This window comes from Coregonus lavaretus, assembly GCF_964263955.1.
Source record: "Coregonus lavaretus genome assembly, chromosome: 7".
NCBI classification, from domain to species: domain Eukaryota; kingdom Metazoa; phylum Chordata; class Actinopteri; order Salmoniformes; family Salmonidae; genus Coregonus; species Coregonus lavaretus.
The window spans coordinates 22,438,143-22,456,546 of NC_139994.1; the positions used below are offsets into that span (position 1 = coordinate 22,438,143).

An 18,404-nucleotide genomic window follows, 5' to 3' on the forward strand; every position below is an offset into this window, starting at 1 on the left:
GAGGAGGTGTTATGGTGTGGGGGTGCTTTGCTGGTGACACTGTGACAATTAACCTGCATGGCTACCACAGCATTCTGCAGCGATACGCCATCCCATCTGGTTTGGGCTTAGTGGGACTATCATTTGTTTTTCAACAGGACAAAGACCCAACACACCTCCAGGCTGTGTAAGGGCTATTTGACCAAGAAGGAGAGTGATGGAGTGCTGCATCAGATGACCTGGCCTCCACAATCCCCTGACCTCAACCCAATTGAGATGGTTTGGGATGAGTCGGACGGCAGAGTGAAGGGAAAAGCAGCCAACAAGTGCTCAGCATATGTGGGAACTCCTTCAAGACTGTTGGAAAAGCATTCCAGGTGAAGCTGGTTGAGAGAATGCCAAGAGTGTGCAAAGCTGTCAAGGCAAAGGGTGGCTATTTGAAGAATCTAAAATCTAAAATATATTTTGATTTGTTTAACACTTTTTTGGTTACTACATGATTCCATATGTGTTATTTCATAGTTTTGATGTCTTCACTATTATTCTACAATGTAGAAAATAGTAAAAATAAAGAAAAACCCTTGAATGAGTAGGTGTGTCCAAACTTTTGACTGGTACTGTAACTGGACATAATGCCAACACAATATTTTTGCTAGCACTTTCTGTGACTCTCCTGTGTGCAGGGCATTGACAGCAGCCTGGCTGATGTGACCACACAGCGAGAAAGAGCTGTGACTCACTGTTCTTGAAAGGGGTTTGTTTGTTTATGCAATATTTGCTCAGAAATTGTGCAGACTTGATTGGTTCTCTCAACAAAAAAAACATCCTGGGGGGTTGAGATTTCTCGTTGTTTAGATTTGAAAATCCAACAGTTGTAATGGAAGGCGCTCGGGGGCTGTGTGTGGCTGTGCCTGTGGGTGTTTGCGTGAGAAAGACATGGAGGAGAACCAATCGGTCGAAGCACAGCCCCCTTCATTGCATCATAAGACTTACTGTAAGTAAACTAGTGTGTATGTACGTGTGTGTATCTGCTTCATCTACAAACAAACAGCCCACCTGAGCATGCTTCTCGTCCAGCTCCCTCCGCAGTCCCTCCAGAAGCGCTTCGGATGACATCGTCCCTCCCACCACTTCATCCTCCCCCCTCTCAGCCCCCTCCCCCTCTGGGCTTTCACCCCAGGAGGAGCCATGCTGGCGGAGCTCCTTCTCTCTCCCCAGGGCGCTACTCAGCTCCTGGGCCCGGGCTCGCTCCGACTCTAGCTGGATGTGGAGCTTCGAGGCCTGGGTCTGCAGCCTGGAGCGCTCCTGTTCGGCCTGGACTGAGAGCTGGGAGGTGGACTGGCGCTCCTGGTCTAGGGCTGAGGTCAGCTGGGCTACGTGACTCTGCTGCTCCTCTAAGGCCAGTTTGAGATCCTGGAGGGAAGGGGTGTAAAGACAGAGATACGTGTGAAAAACACTTGAGTAGACATACTCCAGTGACTAAGGTGAACACATCAGTAAAACACTACATTTAAGTAAAATACACTAAAGTGAAGAAATGTGGAAACAAGTATACACATACCTGATCACACTTGTGTGAAATTACACCAGTCTACTACCTTCACTACAAACTGTCTTACCTCCAGCTCCTCGCTCTCAATCTCCTCTTTCTTGTCTGATTTACACTTCTCCTTCTCGATGGCCCACTGCAGCTCTCTGGCCTTCTTCTGTTCGCCTGCAAGTCTGTCCGTCAGGGTGTTCACCTCAGCAGCCTTCTGTGACACTTCCGTTCTAGAAACAAAGACAACGACACCAGTCTGGATCCATCCAACAGCAACCAGGAAGGTCAACTATATGTGTATGTAATACCGAGGCTGGGAAGGTGAGTGTAAGTCGATGTTTGTTTCTGTATATCTCTAAATAGTCTTACCTGAGAATATTCTGCTCTTTTATGTCAAACTAAGACACAGTGTGTGTGTGTGTGTGTGAGCGTGCATTAAAACCTTACCTGATTGTGTCCAGCTCCTTCAGGTGTTTGTGCTGGGCCTTGAGCGTAGTCTCCAGCTCTAGTTTGGTCTGGGCCAGCTCTCCCTTCAGCTCCTCCAGCAGAGCCCTGTCAGCCTGCTGCAGTGTGGGGGTCTCCTGAACGCCACTCAAACCAGACTGAGGAGCTCCTCTCTCCCTCTGCTGCTCAACACCAGGCTGAACACTGGGCTGAACACCTGAGTGGGACGAGCAGCCAGACAAAACAACATGCAAGGCATTAGAATCAGCTGCTGTTTCTCCTTTTTAAATTCATGATATTGGTTACATTGAGTTGAATAGCTGTGACCTCATCTAACACAATTTACTATAGATATTAGTCAGTCAATCAATAAATCAATGAATGTATCCATCCATCCATCCAGCCCCCACCCATTCATCCATCATCCCTGTGTCCTTACCACACACAAACACACACACGGTATGAGAAGCCATTGGAGGGCCAGACTACAGACCTTGATTGGATCTGCCTCCTCTGCCAGGCTCCTGGGCTTGGATTTGTTGTAGCTGGGCCTGGAGCTGCAGGACCTCTGTCAGCAAACTGCTTCTGTCTGCAGCCTGCAGCATCCCCATGGCATCCCTGTGATGGGTGTCCTGTAGATATACACACATACACAGTTTAGCCTTGGAACTTAAAAACAATGCATGTGACCACCAGGTTTTTCTACAAAGTGGAGAAATAGACCCTAGACTAAAACGGCTCTATTTTTTTGTATTACCTATTGGCTATATCCCACTCTCCAGCTAGTTAATAGGCTAACCTGAGTGTGTTTATTAGCTACCTGCTCGGCTAGCCTGTGCTCCAGCTAGTTGAGGCTAATGCTAAGATTAGCCAGAAGTTAGGCTAAAGTTTACATATTTTTTCAGTGACCTGCTCGGCTAGCCTGTGCTCCAGCTAGTTGAGGCTAATGCTAAGGTTAGCCAGAAGTTAGGCTAAAGTTTACATCGTTTTTCAGTGACCTGCTCGGCTAGCCTGTGCTCCAGATGGTTGAGGTGGATGATAGCGTCGCTAGTGTCCAGCTGGTCCAGTCGGGCATAGAGGGTGCTCTTCAGCACACTCCGCTCCCTCACAAACACCTGCTGCACCGCCCCCAGCAGCTCTCCACGCCAGTCCGCACTACCTGGAGTCTGAACATACACAAGCACAGACACATATTTATAGAAAACAGGTGGAAAAAACGGTTTCCTTAAAAGCTATGTTTCATTTAACCCATCAGTCTAAGCTGGGGGGGGGGGGGGGGGGGGGTGTTCCACTAAGCTATATATAGAAAACACTTATTTGATGTAAATGTTTATTTGGCCTTACTGCTATTAGCCCATACAAACGCATTGATTAACAGATTCACTGCATGGAACATCAGACAGTCCCCCCAAAAAATCTAAAGGAAGTTTGTTCTGAAGTGTCTATTCTATATCTCAGATATATAAGAAAGATCAGGAAACATTTGTTATATATTTTTTAACATGTATTTAACCCCTTATTTTTGCCACTAAACAGTCTCCATATATATTTCCATTATTTTTTCGACTGGTACCGGGGGACCTTCAGACGAGTGAGGACTGTGGGTTTCCTAGAGCCCAAACTGTTCGGACGCTACAGACAGAAGTTGGTAGATCAGCTGTACCGACTTCAGACGAGTCCCAAGACGCTTGTAGGGGTCGTAGAGCAAAATGTCTCACGGTCCGACAAACACTGCTGTAGCTCTGTCACCTTTCACCGCAGATGCGGAAGTGCGACATAGGTGGATGTGGTGGATTGAGACAGATATCTCTAGCTAATTCGATTTTCACGTGGGCGCAGTCATCGACCTTAGGGGGTTAAACTAAGACCAACAAAACCCCTACTGTATTTAAGAGAGGCTACTTGTACAAAGTATCCGCGCTACACAGTACAGACGCTACCAGTATTGTACCTGTGTTTCCCTGCTGTGCGTCTGCATCTGGGCAATGAGGGCCTTGAGGGACTCCACGGTGGCCAGCAAGGCCTCTCTCTCTTTGGGCCAGCCCTGGGCATGGTGGAGCAGGCTGGCTGGGTCAGCCTCACCCTCTGGGATTGGCAGCTCTGACAGGGACAGCACCTGCATACCCTCCTGGTGCACCTCACGGAGCAGGTTCTGGAGTGGACACATGTACAGACATTCATCTCATAAACATAAAACCATGTGCAAACCAGACATCTACACCAATACACTCAAATACACAGATTGGCATATAAAGACATAATTAACTGCCAAATGCAGTTCTTGTACCTTAATTTTGTCAGGCAGTGCATCGTCTGTCTCTTTCCTGGCTCCCTCTGGCGTGGTCCTGAACTCCTGCTGCAGATTAGGCAGGTCATAGCCTGTCCGCTGACTCCAGTCAGAACTGCTGTCTGCAATAGGGTACACACAAGGTTAACATTGCATACCAATGGAAGCAAAACTCTGTCTTTGAATAGGCATGCAAAATAACATTTTCTCAAGTCATGCAACGCATCCATTGTCACAAACACCAGCAAACATATGCATCAACCCAAAAGAGTCACACCATGACTCGTAAAATTCTGTGTTTGTTGATACTGTATTGTATACATATTTATGCATTGATTGTGAAGGTGTTATATAGCCTAGGATATTGTGATTACTAGGGAAAGCATGTGACCTCTTGAGACTCGGCATAGCATTGAATACAGAGGCTCACATTTGGCATGGAGGTGCGATATGTGAGACTACAACAACTTACCACTGGTGTAGCCGTCTTTGAATTGCGATCCTGCGGGACGCTCTGGTCTCGATGAGGGGGCCTGGAGGGCATGAAACCAGGTCAGTACACAGAAGAGTTTGAGTTCCTTTACGTCCCCACTCCCCCATAAAAATGTCAAGCTCATCATCTCGGTCGTGTTTATTAAGCACCAAACGAAAGAAAACAGTCTGAAACCGTGTTCTGCAACAGAAAACGAAAACAAGCGTCCAGGTAGTCTTACTCACTTCTGTTTTGTGCCTAATGAACACAACCCAGGTCTGCTGAGATGTCGCCGAACGGACTCACCTCGTGAGAGCGTTGCAACTTCTCGATGACGGTCTTGAGAGCCTTGCACTCCTCCTCTAGCATCTGAGCGTCCCTCTTCAGGGCCTCGCTCTCTGCGATGTGCCGGGCCTCCATGTCCAGGATCTCCGCCGCGTGCAGCTCCTGCATCTGTACGATCTTCTCCTGGTACTCCCCGATCATCTCCTCCACCTCTTCCTCTGACACAGACCTGGGATGGCCAGATGTCTGGGAGGAAAATGTCTCCGTCTGGGTGCCAGTGTCTGTACGAGGCAGAGATCCATTAAGACCAGATGATTGACCGGACGATTTGTCGGAGGTCATTTGGTTCGCCGCGGCAGAGTTCTTCCTGGAGAGCGATGGTTTGTCTTTGGCAGCAGCAGCCATTTTTCCCTTGGCCCCTTGGCGGTGGTCTTGCGGTTTGCCGCCTTTCTTTTTCGGATTGGAGGCTGGTGCTGGCTGGTGCTGCTGGGGTGAGGGAGACTGAGATGGTGATAGTGGGGATAGTGGTGACGGTGACTCTGCGGTTTTCGCCAAGGCTACTCTGAGCTGTTGGAGCTCCTCTTGAAGCTGTGCGATGGACAGGTCGCGGACTTGGAGTTCGTTCTGGAGTTTATCGCTGCACTCTCTGAAGCTGTTCAGGTGTTCTTTGGTAACGGCTGCCTCGTCTCGGACCTCCTGGAGCTCGGACGCGGCGGCACCGTCATCTTCCGATGAAGCCTGTGAAGTTAGGAGACACCAAAATCCATACACAAGTGAAGACATACCAATAGATATTTTTCCATATTGTTGAGTAAAGTTGGAATATTCTTCCTTGCAGCAATATACACTTACCCGGTCGAGTTCACCCTTGAGATGTGCTATGGTCATCTCTCTCTCCTTTGGTACACATTTTTTTAATGAAATGGTCGGATTGGTTAATCACTGAAAAGACTACACATACAACTTCCTATTTGATCAAAATTTTTTAAATGTACAGTTATTCACAAAAAATGGACAATTAATAAAATCAACTAAGTTTGGCACTGGAAGACTGCAACTCCCATAGTTCTTTGCTCTGCTGAACACTGGTTGATTGGGACTGTGTTCATACCTGTAGCAGCTCCTGTAGTTTGTCACAGCGTTCCCTGTAGCTGCTGAGCTCCTCTTTGGTGGCCGCGGCCTCCTCTTTGACCTCCTTCAGCTCCCGATGGAGCTCCGACACCTTGGCCTCACCGCCTCCCGATGACACCTGGTGTCAAAGGTAGATGTGTTAGATGTTAGAATTTCTAGAACTTGGATTTCAAGACAATGAATTTAAGGGAATGTCAAGAACAAGAAAGTATTGCAATACTTTAGCAACTCTGAGGCAAAGTAGAATTGTACTGTGTCTGTGCCTATGGCAAATCGGAGGAACCCTTTGTTTCTTACCCTTTGAAGGTCTTCCTGAAGCTTTGCTATTGCAACCTCTTTTGCCTAAAAAAGGAAAATATGTGATAATTGTAACTCCCTCTCCAGCAATAAGTTGAATAGAGCACTAATCAAACACGGTTGTTGAGTGTGATATTACATACCTTGAGCTCCTGCTGGAGTTTATTGCTGCTCTCCCTGTAACTGCTGAGCTGTTCTTTGGTGACTGAAGCCTCATCCCTGACCTCTTGTAGTTCCTGTAGCATCTCAGATATAGCTGGCTTGTTGCCTCCAGAAGATGGAGTCTGGTTCAGTTCAAAGAGATAGCAGCTTGTCAGCATTTAAACTGTGAAAAACATCTAAAGGCAGTGTAGGCTAAAGGTAATTAATTAATCCATGGGAAGTAGTGCAGGCTAACTCTAACCCTCTAAAGTGAATTCATAGGAGGTGGTACAGGCTAGCGCTAACTTAACTCCCATAGGCAATAAGTGAAGGCTAAAGTTCACTCCTACCTCTGCGGCTGGAAACATTCTCTGTTGTCCACCAGGCTTGATCGTCCTCATCTGATTGAGCAGATCCATGAGCACGACCAGCCTCTTCTCGTACTCCAGCACCTCCTCCTCTGAGCTGGAGAGCAGCTGCTTCTGCAGCTCCTGGTCCTTCTGCATGCCACTCAGGCCCACCTCCAGCTCACGGAGCTTCTCCGTCAGGAGGACCACCTTCCCTGTGGGGCCCTGTTTGGCTCCTTGGATCTCCGCTGCTCGGGACGATCCTGTAAACCCAAAGTCCAGTACCTCCATCTGTCCCTGGGGATCCTGGTGGCTGGATTCTTTGGTTCTCTGGCCCTTGGACTCCTGCGATAGATGCGACTGTTGCTGGACGGCGCCCAGTTGGGCCTGGCTGACAAGCGCGGCCGCCACCCTCTCCCTAAGCTTGTCCTCCAGGTCCTGGACCTTGCGCTGGAGCTCATCGGCATCCTCCTGGGCCCGCTCCACCAGGAACCGGCAGCGAGTCAGTTCAGAATCCCTCTCTCTGACACAGGCCTCAAGTTCCTGGACGCGACGGCTCAGCTCCTCCACCCTGGAGGTGGTGCTCTGCTCCAGCGCCTGAATTTGAGCCTGCACCACCAAGAATTCCGCCGTCTTCTCCCTGAGGGCGTCATGCAGCTCCATCGCGGTGTTGTCCGACTGTTCCTTTTCCGATTCGGCTAATGCTAGCCTGCTTACCTGCAAGCACTGGTACCTCTCCAAGAGCGAGCAGTGCTCGGCTTTGATGGTGTCCAGCTCTTGGGTAGCCAGGTCCATCTTTTGCTTCATTTCATCATATTCCTCCTTGCTGGGACCTCGGACCTGGCTCTCCAACTGGCCCTTGAGCTCCTCGTCCGTCTCCGAGGATTGCTTCCGCTCGATGTTGGTCAGCTCCTCCTGGAGCTTGTCGATGACTGCGTTGAGCTGCTCCAGTTCCTCCTCACTGTTTCTTTTCAGGCGCTGCTGCTCACTCCGCATGCACTCCACCTGGGACTCCAGCTCACGCAGTAGTTCATCCTTTGCGTCTATTTCCTAAAGGGAAGGACGGAGCAGTGAATGTAGGAATAAGAACAAAGATGAGGAGGAAAAAGACCGGCTCATGCTTTCTGGTGAACCTCTGAGAAACAGTTGTACCACGGCAAGATAGTTAATATTGATAATGTTTGGTTTGATCAACCAATCAGGTAACATTTTAGGTTGGGAAACTGTAATAACGGTACTTCAGGAACCAATTCTGATTTGTTGGACATTTCTAGGGTGTTCCAAGTGTTCTCAGATGTTTAGTAAGCCAATTTAAAGAAAATGTCACAACACAAGACAACAGAGCATGGGAGGCCTACTTACCAAAACCTAAAATAAAATGGTAGGTTCCGTCAAAACAAAAATAACAAATAAAGTGAACGGCTGTCACACAACACACACACTGATCCACTATCACAGAGATATACATATATGTGAACAGAAGAACAAGTGGTCTGTCTGTAACATATATGTATATGGGGTTACCTTGTTATCAGGGGCTGTTTCCGTGTGTTGAAGCTTAGCCATCTGCTCATTAAGAAGCTTTATTTCCCTGTCCTTCTCCTCCATCACCTTCAAAAGTGTATCATATGTCGGAAATTATAATCTGCTGGCTCTCAACACAAAAAAACTCACCCTTAATCTGGGACAATAGAGAAGGAACATTTATGGGGGAATTGTTTATCTTTGGTGTGGGGATACTACCTATCAGTACCATATTAGCCCAACCGGTCCCACATTTGGTGCTTTGGCTAATGTGGCATATACAGTGCATTCGGAAAGTATTCAGACCCCTTGACCTTTTCCACATTTTGTTACGTTAAAGCCTTAATCGAAAATTGATTAAATAAAAATATTTCCTCATCAATCTACACACTATACCCCATAATGACAAAGTGAAAATTCTAGCAAATGTATTAAAAATGTTTTGACCGAAATTCCTTATTTACATACAGTAACAGTCAAAAGTTTGGACACACCTACTCATTCAAGGGTTTTTCTTTATTTTTACTATTTTTTACATTGTAGAATAATAGTGAAGACATCAAAACTATGAAATAACACATATGGAATCATATAGTAACCAAACAAGTGTTAAACAAATCAAAATATATTTTATATTTGAGATTCTTCAAATAGCCACTCTTTGCCTTGATGACAACTTTGCACACTCTTGGCATTCTCAACCAGCTTCACCTGGAATGCTTTTCCAACCGTCTTGAAGGAGTTCCCACATATGCTGAGCACTTGTTGGCTGCTTTTCCTTCACTCTGCCGTCCAACTCATCCCAAACCATCTCAATTGGGTTGAGGTCAGGGGATTGTGGAGGCCAGGTCATCTGATGCAGCACTCCATTACTCTCCTTCTTGGTAAAATAGCCTTTACACAGCCTGGAGGTGTGTTGGGTCATTGTCCTGTTGAAAAACAAATGACAGTCCCACTAAGCCCAAACCAGATGGGATGGTGTATCGCTGCAGAATGCTGTGGTAGCATTGCTGGTTAAGTGTGCCTTGAATTCTACATAAATCACAGTGTCACCAGCAAAGCACCCCCACACCATAACACCTCCTCCTCCAAACTTTACGGTGGGAACTACACATGCGGAGATCATCCGTTCACCCACACCGTGTCTCACAAAAACACGGCGGTTGGAACCAAAAATCAAATTTGGATTCCAGACCAAAGGACACATTTCCACCGGTCTAATGTCCATTGCTCGTGTTTCTTGGCCCAAGTAGGTCTCTTCTTCTTATTGGTGTCCTTTAGTAGTGGTTTCTTTGCAGCAATCCTCTGAACAGTTGATGTTGAGATGTGTCTCTGACTTCAACTCTGTGAAGCATTTATTTGGGCTGCAATTTCTGAGGCTGGTAACTCTACTGAACGTATCCTCTGCAGCAGAGGTAACTCTGGGTCTTCCATTCCTGTGGTGGTCCTCATGAGAGCAAGTTTCATCATAGCGCTTGATGGTTTTTGCAACTGCACTTGAAAAAACTTTAAATGTTCTTGAAATGTTCCGTATTGACTGACCTTCATGTCTTAAAGTAACGATGGACTGTCGTTTCTCTTTGCTTATTTGAGCTGTTCTTGCCATAATAAGAACTTGGTATTTTACCAAATAGGGCTATCTTCTGTATACCCCCCCTACCTTGTCACAACACAACTGATTGGCTCAAACACATTAAGAAGGAAAGAAATTCCACAAATTAACTTTTAAGAAAACACACCTGTTAATTTAAATGCATTCCAGGTGACTACCTCATGAAGCTGGTTGAGAGAATGCCAAGAGTGTGCAAAGCTGTCATCAAGGCAAAGGGTGGCTATTTGAAGAATCTCAAATATAAAATATATTTTGATTTGTTTAACACTTCTTTGGTTACTACATGATTCCATATGTGTTATTTCATATATTTGATGTCTTCACTATTATTCTACAATGTAAAAAATAGTACAAAATAAAGAAAAACCCTTGAATGAGTAGGTTTGTCCAAACTTTTGACTGGTAGTGTAAGTATTCAGACCCTTTGCTATGAGACTCGAAATTGAGCTCAGGTGCATCCTGTTTCCATTGAACATCCTTGAGATGTTTCTACAACTTGATTGGAGTCCACCTGTGGTAAATCCAATTGATTGGACATGATTTGGAAAGGCACACCCCTGTCTATATAAGGCCCCACAGTTGACAGTGCATGTCAGAGCAAAAATCAAGCCATGAGGTTGAAGGAATTGTCCGTAGAGCTCCGAGACAGGATTGTGTGAAGGCACAGATCTGGGGAAGGGTACCAAAAAATGTCTGCAGCATTGAAGGTCCCCAAGAACACAGTGGCCTCCATCATTCTTAAATTGAATAAGTTTGGAACCACCAAGACTCTTCCTAGAGCTGGCCGCCTGGCCAAACTGAGCAATCGGGGGAGAAGGGCCTTGGTCAGGGAGGTGACCAAGAACCCGATGGTGCACTCTGACAGAGCTCCAAAGTTACTCTGTGGAGATGGGAGAACCTTCCAGAAGGACAACCATCTCTGCAGCACTCCACCAATCAGGCCTTTATGGTAGAGTGGCCAGACGGGAGCCACTCCTCAGTAAAAGGCACATGACAGCCCACTTGGAGTTTGCCAAAAGGCACCTAAAGACTCTGACCATGAGAAACAAGATTCTCTGGTCTGATGAAGATTGAACTCTTTGGCCTGAATGCCAAGCGTCACATCTGGAGGAAACCTGGCACCATCCCTACGGTGAAGCATGGTGGTGGCAGCATCATGCTGTGGGGATGTTTTTCAGCGGCAGGGACTGGGAGACTTGTCAGGATCGAGGGAAAGATGAATGGAGCAAAGTACAGAGAGATTCATGATGAAAACCTGCTCCAGAGCGCTCAGGACCTCAGACTGGGGTGATGGTTCACCTTCCAACAGGACAACAACCCTAAGCACACAGCCAAGACAACATCGGAGTGGCTTCGGGACAAGTCTCTGAATGTCCTTGAGTGGCCCAGCCAGAACCCGGACTTGAACCCGATCTAACATCTCTGGAGAGACCTGAAAATAACCGTGCTGCGACGCTCCCCATCCAACCTGACAGAGCTAAAGAGGATGTGCAGAGAAGAATGGGAGAAACTCCCAAAATACAGGTGTGCCAAGCTTGTAGCGTCATACCCAAGAAGACTCAAGGCTGTAATCACTTCCAAAGGTGCTTCAACAAAGTACTGAGTAAAGGGTTTGAATACTTATGTAAATGTAATATTTCAATTTGCCAACATTTCTAAAAACCAGTTTTTGCTTCGTCATTATGGGGTACTATGTGTAAATTGATGATATATATATATTTTTTTAATCAATTTTAGAATAAGGCTGTAACGTAACAAAATGTGGAAAAAGTCAAGGGGTCTGAATACTTGCACTGTATATAGAATTAGCTTGTAAATTATTTCTGTAGCATCTATATAGGCATTATAAAGGGTTTATAATGTTTGCCTTTTTTTGTGGCTAAGACTACCAATATGTTGGATTGTTGTGTTTTACCTGGTTGCTGCTAGTCTAACTGTCTGGCTTGCGTATATCTAAATGTTAGCCTAGCTGTGTGTTGGCTAAACTATCGACCTGCTAGTCTAGTGTTGTGGCTGAGGCTACCTACATACTAGCCTGGCTGTGTGGGGGCTATGGCTACTTACATGCTAGTCTGGCGTTGTGGCTGAGGCTATCTACATACTAGCCTGGCTGTGTGGAGGCTAACGCTACTTACATACTAGCCTGGCTGTGTGGGGGCTATGGCTACTTACATGCTAGCCTAGCTGTGTGGGGGCTAAGGCTACCTACACTAGCCTGGCTGTGTGGTGGCTAAGGCTACCTACATGCTAGCCTAGCTGTGTGGGGGCTAAGGCTACCTACATGCTAGCCTAGCTGTGTGGGGGCTAAGGCTACCTACATGCTAGCCTAGCTGTGTGTTGGCCGATTACCTGGAGCAGGCGGTCCTTGGTCTCCAGGTCTTGCTGCTGGGTGCTCAGCTCCTTCCTCTGGATCTCCAGCTGCATGTGTAGCTGCTGCACCTCATCATTCTTGTTCTCCAGCTCCTCCCGGAACTGCTCCAGCTGCTCCTCCAGGTTACTGATCTGGAGGGGAGAAGGGGGAAGGGGGGAGTCAAGCTGGTGTCTTGTGTGTTCTAACTGAGGACCAGGGCATCGACTACTGAACAGGGGACTTGAAATCTAAGTTGGGACCTGTCTTGTGTCCATCACTGGCTATTGAAGGAGCGCGATTTGAGGTGAAGTGAAAGATGGCGGGCAAAGGGATGCAACAAGTAGAGGAATGGTCCACTTTGTATAAATCATCGTGGACGTGATAACCGTTCAAGGTTTTCGCTGGCTAGCTTTGACACTGTGCTGGATTGGCTACTTAGAAATTCCCTTCCAAACATGTGAAAGAAAGAAACCCCCACAAGACCAGTATATTACCTCTTTCTCTTTCCTGTCCAGAGCCTCTCTTTCAGTCTGTAGCTGAACCTCCAGTGAGGCGTCCCCAAGCTCACTAACAGACACAAGCTGCCTCTTATCCTCCACCTGAAACACACACATAATACATTATTATTTAGCGACCAGTCATGAGCCAAGCACGCACACGTACAGTACCAGTCAAAGGTTTGGACACACTCATTGAAGGGTTTTTCTTTATTTTTACTATTTTTTACATAATAGTGAAGATATCAAAACTATGAAATAACACATATGGAATCATGCAGTAACTAAAAAAGTATTAAACAAATCAAAATAGATGTTATATTTGAGATTCTTCAAAGTAGACACCCTTTGCCTTGATGACAGCTTTGTACACTCTTGGCATTCTCTCAACCAGCTTCATGGAATGCATTTCAATTAACAGGTGTGCCTTGTTAAAAGTTAATTTGTGGAATTCCTTTCCTTCTTAATGAGTTTGAGCCAATCAGTTGTGTTGTGACAAGGTAGGGGCGGTATACAGAAGATAGCCCTATTTGGTAAAAGACCAAGTCCATATTATGGCAAGAACAGCTCAAATAAGCAAAGAGAAACAACAGTCCATCATTACTTTAAGACATGCAAGTCAGTCAAGAACTTTGAAAGTTTCCTCAAGTGCAGTCGCAAAAACCATCAAGCGCTATGATGAAACTGGCTCTCATGAGGACCACCACATGAAAGGAAGACCCAGAGAAAAGAAACCAAGACACCAATAAGAAGAAGAGACTTGCTTGGGCCAAGAAACACGCGCAATGGACATTAGACCGGTGGAAATATGTCCTTTGGTCTGATGAGTCCAAATTTGAGATTTTTGGTTCCAACCCCCGTGTCTTTGTGAGATGCAGAGTAGGTGAACGGATGATCTCCGCATGTGTGGTTCCCACCGTGAAGCATGGAGGAGGAGGTGTGATGGTGCTTTGCTGGTGACACTGTCTGTGATTTATTTAGAATTCAAGGCACATTTAACCAGCATGGCTACCACAGCATTCTGCAGCAATACAACATCCCATCTGGTTTGCGCTTAGTGGGACTATCATTTGTCTTTCAACAGGACAATGACCAAAAAAACACCTCCAGGCTGTGTAAGGGCTATTTGACCAAGAAGGAGAGTGATGGAGTGCTACATTAGATGACCTGGCCTCCACAATCACCCGACCTCAACCCAATTGAGATGGTTTGGGATGAGTTGGAACGCAGAGTGAAGGAAAAGCAGCCAACAAGTGCTTTTCCTTCAAGACTGTTTGAAAAGCTGGTTGAGCGAATGCCAATAGTGTGCAAAGCTGTCATCAAGGCAAAGGGTGGCTACTTTGAAGAATCTAAAATCTAAAATATATGTTTTGGTTACTACATGATTCCATATGTGTTATTTCATAGTTTTGATGTCTTCACTATTATTCTACAATGTAGAACAAAAAATAAAGAAAAACCCTTGAATGAGTAGGTGTGTAAACTTTTGACTGGTACTGTACACACAAGCAAACACACAAATCTCAGGATAGCCACACACACAGTCATACATCCACACGGTCCTTTGCTGTTGTTCTGGGATTGATTTGCACTTTTCGCACCAAAGTACGTTCATCTCTAGGAGATGCAGCTAGAGATATTGTTTGTACAGATGAACGTGGTACCTTCAGGCGTTTGGAAATTGATCCCAAGAATGAACCAGACTTGTGGAGGTCTACAATTTTTTTTCTGAGGTCTTGGCTGATTTCTTTTCATTTTCCCATGATGTCAAGCAAAGAGGCACTGAGTTTGAAGGTAGGCCTTGAAATACATCCACAGGTACACCTTCAATTGACTCAAATGATGTCAATTCGCCTATCAGAAGCTTCTAAAGCCATGACATCATTTTCTGGAATTTTCCAAGCTGTTTAAAGGCATAGTCAACTTAGTGTATGTAAACTTCTGACCCACTGGAATTGTGATACAGTGAATTATAAGTTAATTAATCTGTCTGTAAACAATTGTTGGAAAAATTACTTGTGTCATGCACAAAGTAGATGTCCTAACCCACTTGCAAAAACTATAGTTTGTTAACAAGAAATGTGTGGAGTGGTTGAAAGACGAGTTTTAATGACTCCAACCTAAGTGTATGTAAACTTCTAACTATATCCACATGTAGCTTCATGCTGTCATTCTCTCACACTCTACCAGAACACACACTCTCATTCTGACACTAACATGCACACACACTCCATCTTCTCTCTCACACACACGTTATGTTCTTCTATCCTCATGGGGACCTAAAATTAATTTCCAATGAAAATCCTATTTTCCCTAACCCCTAACCTTAACCCGTAACTCTAACCCTAATTGTATCCCTAACCCCTAAGCTTAAAATAGCCTTTGTCCTAATGGGGACGTGGGTATTGTCCCCACAAAGGAGAATTTTCCTTGTTTTACTATCCTTGCAGAGACTTTAGGTCCCCACAAGGATAGAAGAACCCCCCCCCCCCCCCCCAACACACACACACACTCCCTCTGGGGAGAAATCTTGACAGTCGCTAGCCTTAACACAGCATCATCAACAGCAGCGGTAGAAAGGAGTAGGAGTGTCTCCTTCTCTCTCTCCCTTTCTAGCTCCCTTTACCTCTCCCCACTCCACTCTCTTTTCCACTCTCTCTTTCTCTCCTTGTCCCTCTCCTCTCTTTTTCCACCTTCCTCTCTTTGTTGTTCTCTCTCAGTCTCTATCCCACTTCATCCATCCCCCCTTCCTCTCCATCCATCTCTCCCTTCTCTCTCTCACTGTCTCGGTGCTGGCCAGCAGTGCCTCCTCCAGCTCGCGGATGCGGTCCTCCAGCTTGTCGATCTCCTCGTTGCGCTCACCCACCTCGCGCTGCAGCTGCTCGGACGCCAGCAGCAGCTCGCTGCACCAGTCCGCCTTCTCCGTCAGCTGCTGGGTCAGCTGATCCACCTGGGAGAGGAGAGGGATGAGGAGGAGGAGAAAGGAGAGGGAGGAAAAGAGGGGTTTCAGTGAGGATCGTACAGTCTGTAGTTTCAATGTATCAATGTGGCTAGTTAGTAGTAATACAACACAGTAGCTTGGAGGTCAGCTGATCCACCTGCCGTTTTGAAGAGAGGGGTAAAAGAGAGGAGGTAGTAGGGCTGGGAATTGCCAGGGATCTCACAATACGATATTATCCCAATACATAGGTGCCGATACGATATGTATTGCGATTCTCATGATTTTATATGTATTGCGATTCGATACTGCGATTTTATTGCAATTTGATGGTCCAAACATATTTCTCACTATATAGTATGTCTGCTGCAGAGAGACAAGAGAGAGCATGAGAAAATTAGTTTTGATCAGTCATGGAAATAAAAGTGCTGGAAACATGTTGGCTCACTATTTAAAATGAAGAGGAGAACACGCTATAAGATGAAAAATACCGGCGTTTTGGCGCAGATACAGCCGACTAGCACTAGCTAACGCTACATAGCAAAACATTTGTAATGTATTTTACAAATCGATACTTGGAGTAAAAGTATCAATATAATATCGGCCAAAAATAATATGGCGATATGTAACTATCAATTTCTTCCCCCATCACTAGGGGCTAGAGGGAAAGAGGGAGTGAGGAGGGCTTCGGCGAGGATGGCAAAGAGAGTCTACCTGTCATTATGCAGAATGGATGATATGATTCAATATGAGAGAAGCTGCATTTCAGTATACGTTAGCTACTAGCAATAGCTGTTAGATTAGCTGAGCCACCTGCCATGTGGAAGAGGGGAAGAGCAGAAGGGAAGGAGAAAGGTTAGCTAATTAGGTTATGCTATGGTGCAGCTGAACAACAGAGGCAGTTCGAATGTAAACGGGAGCAATACTATGAGGTTAGATGATCCACTCCTGCTACATGGTAGGGAAAGGGAGATGAATAGGGAAAGAGGGAGAAACGGGGGAAGAGGGAGAGGTTGGTTTTGAGTGCAGCTAATGATATTTAATAGAAGGGCCTTTTCAATGACGCTAGCGCCACTAATCGCTGGGATCCACCTGCTACGGGATATTTAAAGGGACGGAAAGGAGAAAGAGAGCAGAGGAACGGAAAGAGGGGGGGCTCTAACATGGTTTGCAATGACAGGCTGCTACCATGCAACTGATGGAGTTTAATTAATAGAGAGGCTGTTTCAATGGAACTAATAGCAATACCTGGGAGGTCAGCTGATCCACCTGCCATGGGAGAGAGGCAAAGAGGGAGAGAGGAGGAAAGAGGAAGAGGAGGAAAGAGAGAGAATGGCCTTTAATGAGCATAGCAGTGACTAATAGGAGGTGGTGGTGGGAGAAGGAATGGCGCTAAGATTATGATAGCAGAGAAAGGCTGCTGTGATATAGCAGAATTGCATTTAGCTTAGCAAAAACAGGCCCCTACAGTATCTATAATGGTGTTTAAAAAGAGACAACTCTAATTCAATTCAATAATTCTGAGTTACTTGTAGTGACATGTTTCCACAACACATGCCACTATAATACAGTTGAAGACTGAACACAAACAACAGTATGGTAACAAATGTAAAACACAGCTGATGGCAACAGCAAGCAGAGCCACTGCCACAGCATGTCAAAGAGATGTGGAGCTATGATGACGCTATTGACTTTTAGCAGAAACCAGCCACAACTCAGTTGACTTACAGTAAACCAGAGAGAAGCTGTATATCACAGCTGTTATGATAGTAGATGCAATTATAATGCAAAGACAGACCTCCATGGTCCAGATGATGATGCTCAGCAGAAATATCCTAATGTAATACAGTGGGGGAAAAAAGTATTTAGTCAGCCACCAATTGTGCAAGTTCTCCCACTTAAAAAGATGAGGCCTGTAATTTTCATCATAGGTACACGTCAACTATGACAGACAAATTGAGAATTTTCTTTCCAGAAAATCACATTGTAGGATTTTTAATGAATTTATTTGCAAATTATGGTGGAAAATAAGTATTTGGTCAATAACAAAAGTTTCTCAATACTTTGTTATATACCCTTTGTTGGCAATGACACAGGTCAAACGTTTTCTGTAAGTCTTCACAAGGATTTCACACACTGTTGCTGGTATTTTGGCCCATTCCTCCATGCAGATCTCCTCTGGAGCAGTGATGTTTTGGGGCTGTCGCTGGGCAACACGGACTTTCAACTCCCTCCAAAGATTTTCTATGGGGTTGAGATCTGGAGACTGGCTAGGCCACTCCAGGACCTTGAAATGCTTCTTACGAAGCCACTCATTCGTTGCCCGGGCAGTGTGTTTGGGATCATTGTCATGCTGAAAGACCCAGCCACATTTCATCTTCAATGCCCTTGCTGATGGAAGGAGGTTTTCACTCAAAATCTCACGATACATGGCCCCATTCATTCTTTCCTTTACACGGATCAGTCGGCCTGGTCCCTTTGCAGAAAAACAGCCCCAAAGCATGATGTTTCCACCCCCATGCTTCACAGTAGGTATGGTGTTCTTTGGATGCAACTCAGC

The 18,404-nt window shown here is 45.8% G+C and overlaps 1 protein-coding gene across 1 annotated transcript in view; it reads right to left on the reverse strand.

Annotated features, from left to right (window-relative positions):
• LOC311132905 (A-kinase anchor protein 9-like) overlaps positions 1-18,404 on the reverse strand; it is a 120,177-nt gene that overhangs the window by 6,580 nt on the left and 95,193 nt on the right. Inside the window, exons 28-45 of the mRNA XM_084166281.1 lie at positions 15,689-15,856; positions 12,904-13,008; positions 12,409-12,561; positions 8,448-8,534; positions 6,927-7,973; positions 6,579-6,719; positions 6,436-6,480; positions 6,119-6,256; positions 5,860-5,904; positions 5,029-5,745; positions 4,723-4,783; positions 4,251-4,372; positions 3,915-4,115; positions 2,962-3,129; positions 2,457-2,595; positions 1,967-2,180; positions 1,599-1,749; positions 1,036-1,392 (exon numbers count right to left, since the gene is read on the reverse strand). Coding sequence (XP_084022407.1) covers positions 1,036-1,392; positions 1,599-1,749; positions 1,967-2,180; positions 2,457-2,595; positions 2,962-3,129; positions 3,915-4,115; positions 4,251-4,372; positions 4,723-4,783; positions 5,029-5,745; positions 5,860-5,904; positions 6,119-6,256; positions 6,436-6,480; positions 6,579-6,719; positions 6,927-7,973; positions 8,448-8,534; positions 12,409-12,561; positions 12,904-13,008; positions 15,689-15,856 — 4,059 coding nt within the window. The remainder of the gene's footprint in view (positions 1-1,035; positions 1,393-1,598; positions 1,750-1,966; positions 2,181-2,456; positions 2,596-2,961; positions 3,130-3,914; positions 4,116-4,250; positions 4,373-4,722; positions 4,784-5,028; positions 5,746-5,859; positions 5,905-6,118; positions 6,257-6,435; positions 6,481-6,578; positions 6,720-6,926; positions 7,974-8,447; positions 8,535-12,408; positions 12,562-12,903; positions 13,009-15,688; positions 15,857-18,404) is intronic.